This window comes from Bombina bombina, chromosome 7 (genome assembly GCF_027579735.1).
Source record: "Bombina bombina isolate aBomBom1 chromosome 7, aBomBom1.pri, whole genome shotgun sequence".
Classification (NCBI taxonomy): Eukaryota; Metazoa; Chordata; class Amphibia; order Anura; family Bombinatoridae; genus Bombina; species Bombina bombina.
In genome coordinates this window covers 101,140,563-101,158,892 of record NC_069505.1, presented here as the reverse complement: position 1 = coordinate 101,158,892, position 18,330 = coordinate 101,140,563, and the positions used below count along the sequence as shown (strand labels likewise).

The 18,330-nt window shown below is 36.6% G+C and overlaps 1 protein-coding gene across 2 annotated transcripts in view; it reads left to right on the top strand.

Annotated features, from left to right (window-relative positions):
* Window positions 1-229: 229 nt before the first annotated feature.
* PNPLA2 (patatin like phospholipase domain containing 2) overlaps window positions 230-18,330 on the top strand; it is a 71,439-nt gene continuing 53,338 nt past the window's right edge. Inside the window, exons 1-2 of one of the 2 annotated variants that reach the window (XM_053720209.1) lie at window positions 230-371; window positions 651-870. In XM_053720209.1, the coding sequence (XP_053576184.1) occupies window positions 684-870 (187 nt within the window). In that variant the 5' untranslated portion in view covers window positions 230-371; window positions 651-683. Of the gene's footprint in view, window positions 428-650; window positions 871-18,330 lie in introns of both variants that reach the window. The other variant, XM_053720210.1, reaches the window with a different exon arrangement.

Below are 18,330 nucleotides of genomic sequence, written 5' to 3'. Positions count from 1 at the left end.
GTTTTTTGGCACAATATAGAAGTATGATTCTAGAAGGGCTCAGTTAGGAAGCAGGGGGGTGAGTAAGGGCTGTCACATTGTATCATTCCTGTCCTCTCAGCCCCTCCCCTGTCAGAGGGTGTATCCTTATAGGGAGCAGCCATTGGCTCAAGTGGAATGCTTTCTCTTACATTTCTGCAGGCTGATTGGTGAAAAGGATTTCTGACGACAGAGTCAGGGTGCTGACTGAGACACCCATAATAAAATACCAGGAATTGGTAGAAAAATACGGTTATATAGGCAGCAGGAGGCACTCAGGAAGGTATTACACTGCGATCACAGCGACTGGCACAATACAAGAGGATAAGTGGCTGAAAGGGGAATTACCACAGGTACCAGCAGCACTAGAGAGGGGCCAGTGGTACTGAGGGAGGGAGAACCGGACACGGTACGTGAATAAGAGAAGAAGGGAGGAGATCACATTTGTACAGACAGCTATAGTGGAACTAGTGTGTAGGGTTACTTGTAATTTGGGGAGGATTTTTACTGTTGTTCAGGGTTTTGATGATGACCCAAGGAAGATCAGAATAATATTCAAGAGGGAGCTAGCAGCATGCTCATGGTTACAGTGGTTTATCTCATTAGACTGAATCTGCCTTGTGTGTTTTCAGATCTGTACACAGTGTCTGGCTATTCCCATTAAGATGTTTCCTCTGGACTCTTCCTGGAATATTTCCTTTGCTGGCTGTGGGTTCCTGGGTATTTATCATATTGGAGTTGCTAGTTGTCTGAAAGAACATGCACCTTTCCTGGTAGAAAATGCCAAAAACATCTATGGAGCCTCAGCTGGAGCCCTCACTGCGACTGCACTTGTCAGTGGTGCCTGCCTGGGTGAGTTCACCTATAGAACATACCAGATCTGAGTGTCTGACTAGTAAGCTCTGTATGTGAATTAATGCATAGAAAATATTGTAGTCAGGGTACCAGTGAAGTAAGGTCATTGTGTATATGTTTTTTTTAAATCCACAAAGTTCTGGCACTGTGTACTTTTTTTTATTAATTTCCTGTTTCAGTTTAGCAAAACAATATAGTATTATTATCTGTGTATCAAAGTTCTGATATTACTACATAGGGTCACCTATAGAATTAATACATGTAGCAGTCTTTTCTTCTTCCTCCTCTCTATCTATAGTGTGTGTTCTATCTATCTATCTATCTATCTATCTATCTATCTATCTATCTAGCAATTATGTGTGTACATTACATCTATGTATATCTATCATGTGTGTACATTACATATATGTCTATCTATCTATCTATCTATCTATCTATCTATCTATCTATATATCTGTGTACATTACATCTATGTATGTCTATCTATCTATCTATCTATCTATCTATCTATCTATCTATCATGTGTGTACATTACATATATGTCTGTCTATCTATCTATCTATCTATCTATCTATCTGTCTGTCTGTCTGTCTGTGTACATTACATCTATGTATGTCTATCTATCTATCTATCTATCTATCTATCATGTGTGTACATTACATATATGTCTATCTATCTATTATCTATTTTTCTATCATCTAGCTATTATTTATATATTTATCTATCATGTGTGTACATTACATCTATGTATAGCTCTCTGTCTATCAATCTATCAATTATCTATATCTTATCTATCTATCATGTACATGACATATATGTATATGTATCTATTATGTGTGTACATTACATCTATGTATATCTATCTATCATGTGTGTACATTACATCTATGTCTATCTATCTATAGTGTACATTACATCTATGTATATCTATCTATCATGTGTGTACATTACATCTATGTCTATCTATCTATAGTGTACATTACATCTATGTATATCTATCTATCATGTGTGTACATTACATCTATGTATATCTATCTATCATGTGTGTACATTACATCTATGTATGTATATCTATCTATCATGTGTGTACATTACATCTATGTATGTATATCTATCTATCATGTGTGTACATTACATCTATGTCTATCTATCTATCTATCTATCTATCTATCTATCTATCTATCTATCTATCTATCTATCTATCTATTGTGTACATTACATCTATGTATATCTATCTATCATGTGTGTATATTACATCTATGTCTATCTATCTATCTATCTATCTATCATGTACATTACATCTATGTATATCTATCTATATCTATCTATCTATCTGTCTATCAATTATCTATCTATCGTTATAGAGAGAAAAGAGATTATGACTAAATGTACTTGTTTTGATATCCTATATTTTTAACATGACACATACACTTAACTACTGACAAAAAAACAAAACAGAACTAGTTACCACACTGCTGTACAAATAGTTTTCTGATTATTGCATGTACTGTACTTGTGTATCAATGTGTCAGAGCATTATATAAACCTGTTTGTGGTTATTTATATTTTTCCTATAAAGATGACAAAGTAGTATAACATTTAATGGTATTAGTATGAATATTATACTTAGTTTACATAGTTCCAATATACTGTATTCTATAGAGGTTTGGAGGGTTTATATAAACCATTTGAGGACGTTTGGAAAACACTTTGATGCAGATATGCAAGGAGAACTAGACAGGGGTTATGGGTTAAATGAATGTTGGGAGATATTGGGTAATAGTGTGCAATTAGTGTTTCTATAACCGAGAGTCAGGATTTTAATTTTTATTATAGGTTCAGTGTAAAACAGGACTTTACAATTGCCAGTTTTGGATTATTCGTCACAAACCTTTTATACTAATAAACTTGCCAAGCAACTAAAAAAATATACAGGAGGTCACTCAATATTCTGGATGACAGAAAATAGTCAAGGCTGTATTTGATTTAGTAACATTTTCTTAATGTCTTAGGTAAATTTTAATAGAGCTAAATAACATGGTCATTAACAGATATATATTTGTGTCTATAATATATATGCTATAATACAGGGAAGGGCAATTCCCACTAGTTAAAGAGACATGAAACCCAATTGTTGTTTTTTTTTCACAATTTGGATAGAGCTTTCAATTTTGAAAAACTTTCCAATTTACTTCTGTTATCAAATTTGCTTTGTTCTCTTTATATCAGTTGTTGAAAAGCATTTCTAAGTATTTTAGTCTCAGGAGCAGCAGTGCACTACTGTGAACTAGCTGCTGCTTATTGGCTGCACATATATACCTCTTGTCATTGGCTTACCCATTGTGTTCAGCTAGGTCTCAGTAGTGCATTGCTGCTCCTTCAACAAAGGATGCCAAGAGAATGAAGTAAATTTGGTACTAGAAGTACATTGGAAAGTTGTTTAAAACTGTATACTGTACCTGAATAATGAAATATTTTTGGGGGATATTATGCCCCTTTAACTAGTCTTTGGCTAGTGCAAATATTTGGAGACAAGAATTTGATTAAACTACTTCTATAGTTATTGTGCCTTTAGGGCTATTGTTTTTATTTATTAATGACTCAGTTGGGATTTAATATATATATATATACAGGTAGCCCTCAGTTTACGCCGGGGTTAGGTTCCAGAAGGAATGGTTGTAAATCGAAACCGTTGTAAATTGAAACCCAGTTTATACTGTAGGTCAATGGGAAGTGAGGGAAATAGGTTCCAGGCCCCTCTCAAAATTGTCATAAGTAACATCTAATATATTATTTTTAAAGCTTTGAAATGAAGATTATAAATGCTAAACAGCATTATAAACATAATAAAACAATCACACAACACAGAATACATAATTAAACTAAGTTAAATGAACAAAAACATTTGCTAAACAGCATTATAAACCTAATAAAGTAATCACACAACACAGACTTCACTTGCATTTTTCTGCAAACAGTTCTTTCTATGCATTCCAATCTGGACTGATTTATAGACAGGAAGATCTTGTTCCTTTGAAATCTGCTCGATAGCTCATGTCTGGTTAAACTGATTAATTTCATCTTGCTTGGCTTTGCTGTAAAACAAGCAGACAGCTCCACCTACTGGCTATTTTAATAAATGCACTTCTTCTTAATGCTTTTCAATAGCAGTCACATGACTGGAAAAAAAGGTTGTTATTCTGAAACGGTGTAAATTGAACCGCTGTAAAACGAGGGCCACCTGTATATATATATGTATGCACATACACACTTACCATATACACCCACCTTCACATATAGATTAAAGCACATAAAATATCCACACTCACTCTGATTTCACACAAATTGGACAAAATGTATTTAGATGATGTTTCAGAAAAACAACTTGGAAAACCTCATTGACATCACTGACTCATATCTGAATAATAAACTTCCCTTTTTAACGTACAAAAAGAAAAACGACAAAAAACCAAGTAGCTGACCTTGCAGGCTGCTTACATAAGCATTAGCTATATTCAGCTGTGTGGATATAATGCGTGTGAGAAGTTATCACACTGGGAGTTTATCAGATTATCTGCTCAGCTAATCGTCTCTGTACAGAACATGTTATTTTCTATTTTTTTGTTAGTTATTGGAGAATAACAATGACTCCTGTAGCAATCTATCAGAAAAGATTGCATAGCTTTCAAGTTCAAAGCCATTCCAGTCCATTTGAAAACCTGTGATATTCCATTTATCTCAAATTTTAAAATGTATTTGTGGTACAATAGCTATATTTTGCATATGGAAATCACAACAGCTAAATTGAAATTTAAACATCTTTTAGGATTATTATTTTTTTAACCTTTTTTAATTCAACTGCTTTCACACATTAAATATTTCATACATAATGAATTGTTATTTTCTGTTAACAGTCTTTATGTAATTTGAGTAGTTTCAATAATTCATGGATTAGAGTGGCTTAGAAAACAAAGCCAAAAATCCTCTGTGATTGCATAAAATGGTTTTATATTGAGTTATATGAGATCCAATATGTATATACCACATTCTGTATTCATAAGATTGTTGGGAGATTGTTTTCTAGCTATAGTGGGCACTGTGGGATGGATTTAAACATATAGCCAGCACAGGTTTATGGGAAATGCATTTTTGAAGCTCAGTTTTAAAGGGATATGAACCCCAACATTTTTATTTCATGATTCAGATAGAGCATGCACTTTTAAGCAACTTTCTTATTTACTTCTATTATTCATTTTTCTTTATTCTTTCTGTATCTGTTTTTGAAATTCAGGGACTTATGCTCAGGAGCCGGCTCATGTCTGGAGCACTATATGGCAGCAGTTTTGCTAGAATGTTATCCATTTTTAAGAGCACTAGAATGCTGCACTATTTCCTGCCATATAGTGTTCCAGACGCCTACCTAGGTATCTCTTCAACACAGAATATCATGGGAACGAAGCAAATTTGATAATAGAAGTAAATTGGAAACTTTTTTTAAATGGTCTGCTCTGTCTGAATCGGAAAATACATTTTTGGGTTTGATATCTCTTTAAGGGGACGTAAAGTGATACATTTAAAGGAAATAAATATACCTACAATAAAAACAGTGTACGTGCTAAAAAAACGCAGTCACAGCCAATCCAGGGCTGACGCTATTGCCAGAGGCAGCTGTGCTTTTGAAGTTTTCAATACCTGCACTGCTGACTTATTGACAGGCACATACCTCTGCTTCTTAGCACTTAAACTGTCAGATGTTTAAATCACCATTTTTGTTGTAGGCATTTGTTTGCCCCTTTATAGTACATGACAAATCATAATGTATACATGATATTATACATTTGTTTAAATGCCCCTTTAGGAAGATAGGTTGTGAGACTGCAGCTGCTGATTAGCTCAGTGTCTGTGTTTCGGTCTCTGTTTGGGACCAGCAGTTCTCTGCAGCTCCTGAGCAGTACTTTAACTATGTAATTAACCTCTTGGCAGAGGTTAAATACAAAGAGTTGAAAGGGTAGGTAATGATAAGATCTAACAAATTATATTATATTACTATGTCCCTTTAACTTTAATACAGCACTATGCGGCCGATTTATCAAAGTATAGCGGACATGATACGCTGTAGCGTATCATGTCCGCTAGACATCGCTGAATGCCGACATCATAATTTACTTCTATGATCTAATTTGCTTCATTCTTTAGATATCCTTTGCTGAAGAAATAGCAATGCACATGGGTGAGCCAATCACATGAGGCATCTATGTGCAGCCACCAATCAGCAGCTACTAAGCTTATCTAGATATGCTTTTCACCAAATGATATCAAGAGAATAAAGCAAAATAGATAATAGAAGTAAATGATAAAGTTGTTAAAAATTGCATGCTCTTTCTAAATCATAAAAGAAAGATTTTGGGTTTTATGTCCCTTTTAATATACATAAAATGACTTTAATATTCTTCTGAAGAGATCACAAAATTCTTAGTATATATACATACACATACACACACACACATATAAACATACATATGTATAAACCCACCCACACGTCGCGCACATATATATATATATATATATATATATATATATATATATACACACACACAAACAATTGAGGAGACAGATATATATGTACACAGATATTAAAGGGACAGTCTAGTCAAAATTAAACTTTCATGATTCAGATAGGGCATGCAATTTTAAACAACTTTCCAATTTATTTTTATTATCTAATTTGCTCAATTCTTTAGATATCCTTTGTTGAAGAAATAGCAATGTACATGTGTGAGCCAATCACACAAGGCCTTTATGTGCAGCGCCCAATCAACAGCTCCTGAGCATATCTAGATATGCTTTTCAGCAAGTGATATCAAGAGAATGAAGCAAATTAGATAATAGAAGTAAATTAGAAAGTTGTTTAAAATGACATGTTCTTTCTAAATCATGAAAGAAAAAAATTGGGTTCCATGTCCCTTTAAGCAAGCACACCTATAAAGTAATTTATTGATAACAGGTGCGTAACAGAGGTTTGTTAGGTACTCTTGCAACAAAAGGGGCACTGCCCTGTTGACTAATCCTGCCACAAAGCTGAATGGGCAGAGGAAATACTGTATGTGGCATCACCTGCAAATCAACTCAAAGTTCATTTGGATCAGCAAGTTTAGGTCTAGAGATAAACAGTTTTATGGGAACAATCAATATTACATTAAGAGAAAAGAAACTAAGCTTATCAGGACGAAGGTAAAATTAACTTTTGAAATAGCTTTATTTGTCTGAGTTTAAAGGACGAAAGTGATGAATCAATAGTTATAAACAAGCAGAAATCACAGAAATTTGTGCCCTTTGTACATATACTACTAATTTACTATGAACAAGGTATAAAAAGTTATATTTAGCAGGTTGCATTATGCTATTATTGTAACATAAGGTCACCTTGATTACAGAAATAAATGAATCAATAAATGTCGCTGCCCTTATTTTACTGTTTTGGTTTATGGATGGCAAATGGTTTAACAATTGGAACAATAAGTCCTGAATGGAATCTAGATTTTTGGTTTGCAAAATATGTCTTTACCAAGAGTTGTATGTATTTGTGATAGGAATGTGCTAAGGAATCTGTGTATATTTGGGAAATGCATAAGGTTATTCTGAGAATGACCATTTTCTCCCCATCTTCATTGGGTAAAGATGCATCTAATATATATATATATATATATATATATATATATATATATATATATATATATATATATAAAATAGGAAAATAGGAAATAAAGCTAAAAACAGCAGTTAAAGGGACAGTCAACACCAGAATTTTTGTTGTTTTAAAAGATAGATAATCCCTTTATTACCCATTCACCAGTTTTGCATAACCAACACAGTTATAATTATACACGTTTTACCTCTGTAATTACCTTGTATCTAAACCTTTACAGACTGCCCCCTTATTTCAGTTCTTTTAACAGACTTGCATTTTAGCCAATCAGTGCGCACTCCTCTGTAAATTCCTGTGCATGAGCTCAATGTTATCTATATGAAACACATGAACTAATTCCCTCTAGTGGTAAAAAAATTGTCAAAATGCATTTAGATTAGAGGTGGCCTTCAAGGTCTAAGAAATTAGCATATGGACCTCCTAGGTTTAGCTTTCAACTAAGAATACCAAGAGAACAAAGCAAAATTGGTGATAAAAGTAAATTGGAAAGTTGTTTAAAATAACATGCCCTGTTTGAATCATGATAGTTTTTTTGGGTCTTGACTGTCCCTTTAAGTTGAATTGGAATATGACACAGCATTTTAAATAGTTTTTTGTTTTTAGACCAACTTTATTTAAACAGAGGTATACAAAGGTAACAATCAGCATTAATGGGACAGTCTACTCCAGAATTGTTATTGTTTAAAAAGATAGATAATCCCTTTTATTACCCATTCCTCAGTTTTGCATAACCAACACAGTTATATTAATACACTTTTTACCTCTGTAATTACTTTGTATCTAAGCTTCTGCAGACTGGCCCCTTATTTCAGTTCTTTTGACAGACTTGCATTTTTTCCAATCAGTGCCCTCACATAAGTAACTCCACGGGTGTGAGCACAATGTTATCTATATGACACACATGAACTAACACCCTGTGAAAAATTGTTGAATGCATTCAGATAAGAGGTGGCCTTCAAGGCTTTAGAAATTAGCATATGAGCCTACATATATTTAGCTTTCAACTAAGAATACCAAGAGGACAAAGCAAATTTGATGATAAAAGTTAATTGGAAAGTTGTTTAAAATTACATCCCCTATCTGAATCATGAAAGTTTAATTTTGATTAGACTGTCCCTTTAAAGAATCACAGTTAGATCCACATTTAACTAACAAAAAAACAACAACATAAGACAATTTAATACTATTCCACAAAGGGCTTGATTTATCAAGCTATGGCGTATATATATGCGCCCCTGTGCACCCCAGCTCGCCTATGGCGGGCAGCAATCCGCTGCTGGAATTCAGCATTGCACACAAGCACTATTTTGCACTCCCATGCAACACCGCCCCCTTCCCCGTGCACAGCCAATCACGCATGGCCAGCAGCTGTCAATCTCCCCGGTCGGACGTGTCCAGGGAGATTGAATTTCTCCAACTAAGAGGTGCAGAAGAGGTTAGGAAGCAGTGGTCTGATGACCGCTGCTTCATAAATACGGACTGCAGGTTCTCTTGTGAGAACCTGCAGTCATAGGGGGGCAAACGGCTTGATAAATCGAGCACAGAGTGCTTCATCTACCACTACACAGTTTAGTGCATTTAGCATCTTAAAATATTAGCTGCCCGGTCAGCATAGAGACCTATATTATAAGCGTCAAGGGCATTTTAAATAATTTTAATTAAGCAAATACCCCATTTAATCCAAAATATTGAAGTTAATCCAGGTTTATTGGTAGATAGGAAATTACATAGACAGTCACAGCTAAACTTTGATGATTCAGGCACTTTTTCCGGATTTGGGCCACATTGGATCATGGTACATGGAGTTTCAGGGCGATTGCATTCCATTTGCTGGCATCAGGGAGCCACTATTACAATCAGGGAGACTCCCTGAACTTCAGGGAGAGTTGGGATGTCTGTATACATATAGTGCTCAATACAAGTGCACACTCCTGTGCCTACCTTAGTATGCTGTCATAGAAAGGTGTGGTTTCAACAGAGAGGTAAACTTGACTACAGAAGTATCATAAAAGTTTAAGTGTCCCTTTAAATATGTCTGATAGGGCCTAAGGGGTTTTACCTAATCTCCATATGCCATCAGGCTTTCTGTTTGTATGTCGTAAATGGAACTGCAGTATTATCAGAAGGTAGGACAGGTGCTTAAACAGACTGTAAGGGTAAAAGGGTAGCAGATGGACAAAGCTCTGCAGTCACATGCCTGTAACCTGACACTAGGGATTCTGAAAGCCAGGTGACACATGACCCTGAGCAGTGTGGTGGTACCTGTGTCATGCAGTGAGTGAGACCCTTACATGCGCTATCATCTTTCTATGTTATGGAGTAACAGTGTGTAATATAAAGGGCAGCAGTATCTCTTCCCGTACCAGGGCTGTTTAAATAGTTTCACCTGAATAACTACACAGGAAATTATTTTTCCACTTATGGGACCAATGAGAACGTTTTCAAATTCTATTTGTCAATATAAAACAATACACAAGTAGGTAAAATAAGCCGAAACGTGTTTATATAGAAATCTGGTCACTAATGAATCTTTATATGGAGGGCAAGTCACACTAATGTTAGGGATGTCCAGGGGCCACACATTAAATTTTACTCATGCGTATGCTAAAAATAACACAACACTGTAATCACATTTTTAGCTAAAACTTACTTCGACAATTAGCCACTATTAAAGGGACAGTTCACCCAAAAACTTTCTCCCCTTTAAATTATTCCCAATGATCCTTTTTACCTGCTAGAGTGTATTAAATTGGTTGCAAGTAGCTCCTTTAGTCATATTTCTGCATTTGAAATAGCTGATTTAGCTTGTGGTTTCCCAACCTATACTGAAAGTTTTGATACTGGCGTATACGCTATTGACAAGCCTAAGTAAACACAGCCAGCAGAAGAGATTACACTCTCAGTGGGGGGCATGATAGTTAAGTAATAAAATGATAATTTTCCATTGTTCTCTCTATGTATTGAGCTTTGGTGTTCCAGACAAATATAAGATAAGGAAGCAAGTCTGTGTACATGAAAGTGATAACATAATGAGATCTGATATTACCTGAAGCTCAACCCATTGTAATAGGCTGTGGTTTCAAAGCACAAAACCAGCTACTTCAGATACACAAATAAACCCGAAAATGCAATTTGTCAAATATTTTATACTCTGCAGTTGGTATAACAAGTCATTTAAAATACATTTATGGAAAAACAATTTTACAGTGTACTGTCCCTTTAATGATACTCAAAAGAACAACATGTGGTACCTCATGAGAGGTGTAGAACTTCCTTTTAGACAACAAATTTAATGATGTATTTTATCTGCACAGTGGTACTGAGGGCCACACAAAAAAAACCCTTGGAGGGCCAGTTATGCTCCTGGGGCCATAGTTTAGTTCTCTTAGTATTCTGTGTCGGAACACATACCTGGGAGCTAGCTGCTGATGGGTGCCTATGCACATATAATTCTTGTCATTAACTCACCAGGTGTGTTCAGCTAGCTCCCAGTAATGAATTGCTGCTATGGAGTCAACTTTAAGTCAGTGTTTATACCCTTGCATTAGTTAAACACATAGTTAGAGCATTATTCCACTGTTGCTTGCATATAACACATTAGAGTATTTCCTTTTTTTGCACTTTTATATCCCTTTAATTCAAACTGTAGTACTGCTAAAGGATTTCATTTAGTGTCCTTATAAAGAAACAAAAAAAAACACCATAGCTGACATACATGGGAATGCATAGACTTCCAAATACATTGGAATGGAAGCCATATACCCAAAAACATATATATTAGATCCTTCCTGAGAGGATAATGGAGAGAAAACTGTCCCAAAACACACACTATACAGTTTGAGGAAGTGGAACCACATAAAGCAGATATATTTATATTTATATATCAGAGTCTGGCATTGTAATTGTGCATGTAGCATGTACTTCCTCCCTGAACTGCCCACCTAAACTTTCATAATTCAGATAGGGCATGCAATTGTAAACAATTTTCCAATTTACTTTTATCATCAAATTTGCTTTGTTCTCTTGGTAATCTTTATGAAAAGCTAAACCTAGGTAGTCTCATATGCTCATTCCTAAGCCGTTTAACTGCCTCTTATCTCAGTGCATTTTGACTTTTTTTTACAGTTAGACACTGCTAGTTCATGTGTCATAAAGATAACATTGTGCTCACTCCCGTGGAGTTATTTATAAGTCAGCACGGATTGGCTAAAATACAAGTCTGTCAAAAGAACTGAGATAAGGGGCCAGTCTGCAGAGACTTAGATAAAAGCTAATCAAAGAGGTAAAAAGTATATTAATATAACAGTGTTGGTTATATAAACTGGGGAATGGGCAATAAAGGGATTATTTATCTTTTAAAACAATACAAATCCTGGAGTGGACTGTCCCTTTAAACAACTTGTTTTTCAATATTCCAAAATAAGGAAGGACATTTGCAACTATGTGTAGTCATGCACTAAGCCTCACATAAGGTCTTTGCTGACCTATGACACAGTTTACACAGCAATTTGATGAAATTGTTAATTTTCTATAAAGGGGAACAGTAAACAGCCATAATATCATTGTTTTTGATGCTATTGATGGGTTAATATATGAATTCATACAGTGCATTGTACAGACAGAAGAGTCATATATGCCTAACTGTTTAAACCCTTCTCACAGGTTTGGAACTCTTCTTAGTGCCCAAAAGGTTAAATCTAACAAGCGTTTAGTGTATTTCATTAACATTTTTTATAACTGTGATTGCTTAAAGGACCAGTAAACACAGTGGATTTGCATAATCAACAAATGCAAGATAACAAGACAATACAATAGCATTTACTCTGAATTTCAAATGAGTAGTAGATTTTTTTCTAACAAATTTCAAAGTTATGTATATTTCCACTCCCCCTGTACGATGTGATAGCAATCAGCAAATCACAAATGCATATATATATCGTCTGTGAATTCTTGCACATGCTCAGTAGGAGCTGGTGACTCAAAAAGTGTAAATATAAAAGACTGTGCACATTTTTTTTTAATGGAAGTAAATTGGAAAGTTGTTTAAAATGACATGCTGTATCTGAATCATGAAAATGTAAGTTGACCTGAGTGTCCCTTTAATGTGATTTGTTACTTATGACCTTGTCTTGGGGATTTAGGATAGTTATCTTTAAAGGGACATCACATGTGCAAAAACAAAATGCTCTAACCTGTTAAAGATTTTATTTTCATGGTATCATATCCAATATAAAATAAAAATACTTTGTTAATATTTTCATATTTGTATCAATCCTTTATGCATGAGTGGATTGCTACTCTCGTGTCTGTGTAAGGTAACTAACGGTCATTAAACTGACTTAACCCTGCACCCTCCCCCATTCCTGTCTGAGCAAAAGCCATAAGACTTGACTGCACGTATTCTGCATTAGGGCTGTGCATTAAACATGTTACTGGTGGGGAAAAAACTAAACATGATTGTATATTAATGTTGCTTCATGAAATAATAATGACTTTATTAGCAATTTACCAGTGACAGACAGCATGAATGGGCATACTTTGCAATAGGAGTGTATTGTTTTCAATAAAGTGGGCAAAGCTGATGGATAATGGGAATTCAGTGTGTGGGGATGCCATCCTGTGAATGAGAATGACTACAAGTGAGTGCCAATTTCTGAACGTGACTGGAAATGTCTTGTTTCTAGTTAAACAAGCAGTGGTGAATTTAAGTGTCCATAAGTGGTCAAGTGGAAGTGTCTAGCAGTTAATTGGAATGGCTATCAGCGTGTGGGAGTGTCTAACAGTTAAAGGAAAAGGCTAGCAGCAAGTTGAATTGTCTAGCAGTTAATAGGAATGGCTATCAGCGAGTGGAAATGGCTAGCAGTTAATGGGAATGGCTATCAGCGAGTGGAAGTGTCTAGCAGTTAATGCGGATGGCTAGCAGCAAATGGAAGTTTCTAGCAGTTAATGGGAAAGGCTAGCAGTGAGTGGAAGGGTCTAGCAGTTATAGGGAATGGCTAGAGGTGAGTGGAAGTGTCTAGCAGTTAAAGGGAATGGCTAGCAGCAAGTCAAAGTCTAGTGGTTAATAGGAACTGCTAGAGGTGAGTGGAAGGGTCTAACAGTTAAAGGGAATTGCTATTAGCAAGTGAAAATGTCTAGAAGTTAATAGGAATGGCTAGCAGCAAGTGAAAGTGTCTAGCAGTTAATGGGAAAGGTTAGACGTGAGTGAAAGGGTAAAGCAGTTAAAGGGAATTTTATATCAGCAAGTGGAAGTGTCTAGCAGTTAATGGGAATGGCTAAAGGTGAGTGGAATTGTATAGGAGTTAAAGGGAATGGCTAAAGGTGAGTGGAAGTGTCTAGGAGTTAAAGGGAATGACTAGAGGTGAGTGGAAGCGTTTAGCAATTTGTAGGAATGGCTAGCAACAAATGGAAGTTTCTAGTAGTTAATGAGAAAGGCTAGCAGCAAGTACAAGCGTCTAGCAGTTAAATGGAATAACTAGAAGTGAGTGGAAGTGTCTAGGATTTAAAGGGAATGCTTAGAGGTTAATGGAAGTGTCTAGTAATTGATGAGAATGGCTAGAGGTGAGTGGAAATGTCTAGTAATTAATTATATTGGCTAGCAGCAAGGGGAAGTATATAGCAGTTAATGGGAATGGCTAGAGTTGAGGGGAAGTGTCTAGCAGTTCATGAGTATGGCTAGCAGCAAGCAGAAATGGTAGATTTAAATGCTTTTGTACAGATATGTTGTAGTGCAGAGCATAATTATTGATAAATATGATGCATGTACAGTGCCCTCCACTAATATTGGCACCCTTGGTATAAGCAAAGAAGGCTGTAAAAAATTGTTTTTATTGTTTAACCTTTTGATCTTTTGTTAAAAAAATACACAAAAATACTCTGCTCTCTTTGATATCGAACCATTGCAAACACAACACAGGTTTAGCCAAAAAAAAATCAAAAATCTTTGTTAAATATATGTGTGGCACAATTATTGGCACCCCTATGAATTCATACGAGAAAAATATATTTGAACTATATTCCCATTGATATTTTACATTTTTTAGTACACCTGGGTGACTAGGAACAGGAAATTGTTCAACCATGACTTCCTGTTTCACAGGGGTATAAATATGAGGTAACACATAGGTCAAACTCCCTTAGTCATTCATCACAATTGATAAGACCAAATATTATAGCTGTGATGTGCGGCTAAAAGCTTCACAAAATGGGAAGTGGCAATAAGAAAATAGCAAAAGCATTGAAAATGCCCATTTCTACTACCAGAGCAATAATTAAGAAGTTCCAGTCAGCTGGAAATGTTATGAATCAACCTGGAGGAGGACGTGTGTCTATATTGTGTCAATGCACTGTGAAGAGGATGGTTTGAGTGGGCAAAATAGCAGGAGAATTGCAGAAGTTAGTTTCTTTTTGGGGTCAAAAAGTCTCCAAAACTACAATCCAATGTCACCTACATCCCCACAAGTTGTTTGGAAGGGTTTCAAGAAAAAACCCTCTACTGTCATCCAAAAACAAACTCAAGCGTCTTCGGTTTGCCACACACTACTGGAACTTCAAATGGGATCGGGTTCTATGTTCACATGAAACCAAAATAGAGGTTTTGGGCAAAAAAACAAAGAGGCCCATTTATCAAGCTCCGGATGGAGCTTGAGGGCCCGTGTTTCTGGCGAGCCTGCAGGCTTGCCAGAAACAGCAGTTATGAAGCAGTGGTCTAAAGAGCGCTGCAACATAACCCTGTCTGCCTGCTCTGAGCAGGCGGACAGAGATTGCCACAATTCAACCCGAACGAGTACGATCGGGTTGATTGACACCTCCCTGCTGGCGGCCGATTGGCTGCGAGTCTGCAAGGGCGGCGATGCACCAGCAGCTCTTGTGAGCTGCTGGTGCAGTGCTGAATACGGAGAGCGTATTGTTCTCCACATTCAGCGATGTCTGTCGGACCTGATCCGCACTGTCGGATCAGGTCCGACAGACATTTGGTAAATCGGCCTCTATGAGGCAGCCATATGGAAAAGTACCTCATGCCTACAGTTAAATATGGTGGTCGCTCTTTAATGTTTTGCGGTTGTTCTTCTGCCAGAGGACCTAGACTTTTTTTTAAGGATACATGGCATCATGTATCAACAGATATTAAATGAACACCTGACTGCTGCTGTCAGAAAGCTTAAATTGGGCTGTGGTTGGTTCTTCCAGCAGGACAATGATCCAAAACATACATAAAAATCAACACAAAAATGGTTTACTGACAACAAAATCAAGGTCCTCCCATAACCATCCCAGTCCCCTGACTTGAACCCCATTGAAAACCTGTGGTGTGAACTGAAGAGGAGAGTCCACCAGTGTCGAACTTGAAATTTGAAGGATCTGGAGAGATTCTGTATGGAGGAATGGTCTCAGATCCCTTCCCATGTATTCTCCAAGCTCATCATGTATTATATGAGAAAATGCAATGCTGTTTTCTTGTCAAAGGGAGGTAGCACAAAGTATTGACTAAAAGTGTGCCAATAATTGTGCCACACATATATTTAACAATGATTTGTTTTTGTTTTATAAACCTGTGTTGTGTTTGCAAATGTTTGATATCCATGACACCAGAGTATTCTTGTGTATTTTTTGAACAAAAGATCAAAAGGTTAAAAAATAAAGACAATTTTTCACAGCCTTCCTTGCTCATATTTACCAAGGGTGCCAATATTAGTGGAGGGCACTGTATAACGTTGACTTTAATGTCCCTTTAAATAGATTATTTTACAGAGATACATTCCCGAAATTCCACTTCCCTATAAAGGAAGCTAAGAAACTCTTTATCAAGCATAGTAAACACTTCACTATAAGGGCCTACATCAAAGAAAAGAGGTGACATTAGTTCTGCGTCATTCATTTTCCTGCTTTCTTGAAGGGCAGTCTGCTGGCAAGAACTGTACCCGTCACTTGTTCCTGGTCATGTGTTTGTCCTGCCATTTATCCCCTGTTTGTATTTTTGGGAGCTGGCACTGTGTATAGAACACTGTGTGCGGACATTCCCACTCATAGTTTATATCAAGTTCCATGTAGTGCATGGGTCATCACCCGTTTTTGGGCACTACTGGGGAGCTCTCATTAGGTACACAACATATTTTAACTGAATGGTGCAAATGAATATATTTTATCTTTGGATAGAAAATATCAGGCTGATTCTTGTCCATCTTGAGCCAAAGGCTGCTATGTTGCATAATCATTGTTTTCATTAGAAACCAAACATATCAAGTACAAGATATCTATTTGGCTTTAACAGCTACATTTTCTATTTTGTTTTATTTATTCACTAGGCTCAGAGAACTTTACAGTGACACATGTTGTGCTACTAGCACTGCTGATTGGATCAGTGTCAGATTCTGCTCGAGACCTGCAGTACTCTGCGGGTTCCGAGTGGTACCTTAACTATGTGTTTAACCCCTCTCTGTGGTCTGTATATGTTAAACTTTGGGGTCTGATTGCATGAGCTTTTTAGACTTTTGGATCTAGCAGCTCTTTAGCCATCGATCTCAATATGGATGAGTGAGTCTTATAGTCCATATGATCCTAGGATAGTTTTCACTTTGAGAGATCTTATATGGATACAATTGCAGGGTAAAAGAGTGATAGCTTGTGGCTGCCTGGGGATATAGTGATGTAGAGGGAGAGATGGGATGGTGAGTTGGAGGAGCACTCTCAACCAGCATGAGGTACCTTACGTTTATATTCTTATGGGGGTACTAGGTACTTATCAAGTGAACACAATGGGGTCAATTTATTAAACCCCCGGGCGGACATGATTCTCTATAGCGAATCATGTCCGCCCTGCTTTCCTAATGCCGACACTTTCCTAATGCCGACGGCATACGCTGTCAGCATTTAACATTGCACAAGCATTTCACAAGAAATGCTTGTGCAATGCCGCCCCCTGCACATTCGCGGCCAATCGTCCGCTAGCAGGGGGTGTCAATCATCCCGATTGGATTGGGATGATTGCAGTCCGCCACCTAAAAGGTGGCGGTCAAGTTAAGGAGCAGCGGTCTTACGACCGCTGCTTCTTAACATGGCTTTCCGGCAAGCCAGAAACCTTCGGGCGTAGAAAGCAGCATCCTTATCTGCTTCCAGTAAAATGTTAGTTTTAGTCTTTTATAATAACTGTATTCTTCCAGCGAGAACTTCTAGTATCAGATTTGCTTTGTTTTCATGGTATTCTTTGTTAAAAAATATTTCTGTATTTATAATCTCAAATTCCCTTAAAGGGACATAAAACACATTTTTAATTCTCCATAAATGTTTAATCATGTGTATTAAATAAACAAGTTTTAATGCACTATTTTTTAGCCTTTTTTCTGTATTTTAACCCTGATTAATGTGGATTTTCTAATTTCCACAGAAATTTGGAAGTGCACACTTAAAGAGACATTGTACACTAGATTTTTATTTGCATACATGTTTTGTAGACAAACCATTTATATAGCCCATCTGGTAGTATTTTAATAAAAATGTAGTTTTCTTTTTTTAAGAACATTGTGCTGATTTTCGGACTCCTAACCAAGCCCCACAGTGCCAGATGTTTACTTGCGTTTACAGACTCCTGCTGGCTCCTGTTTATGTTTTATGGCCTTTCATATGCAGGGAAGGGGGGGGGGTCTGCTCTTTTTGTTTACCCAGCCCCTTTCACTGGGTGTCCCAGACTACCTAATCAAAAATGCTAAAGTGGGAGCTTCTTAGTAAGATTTTAAAAGGCTTTATACTGGATT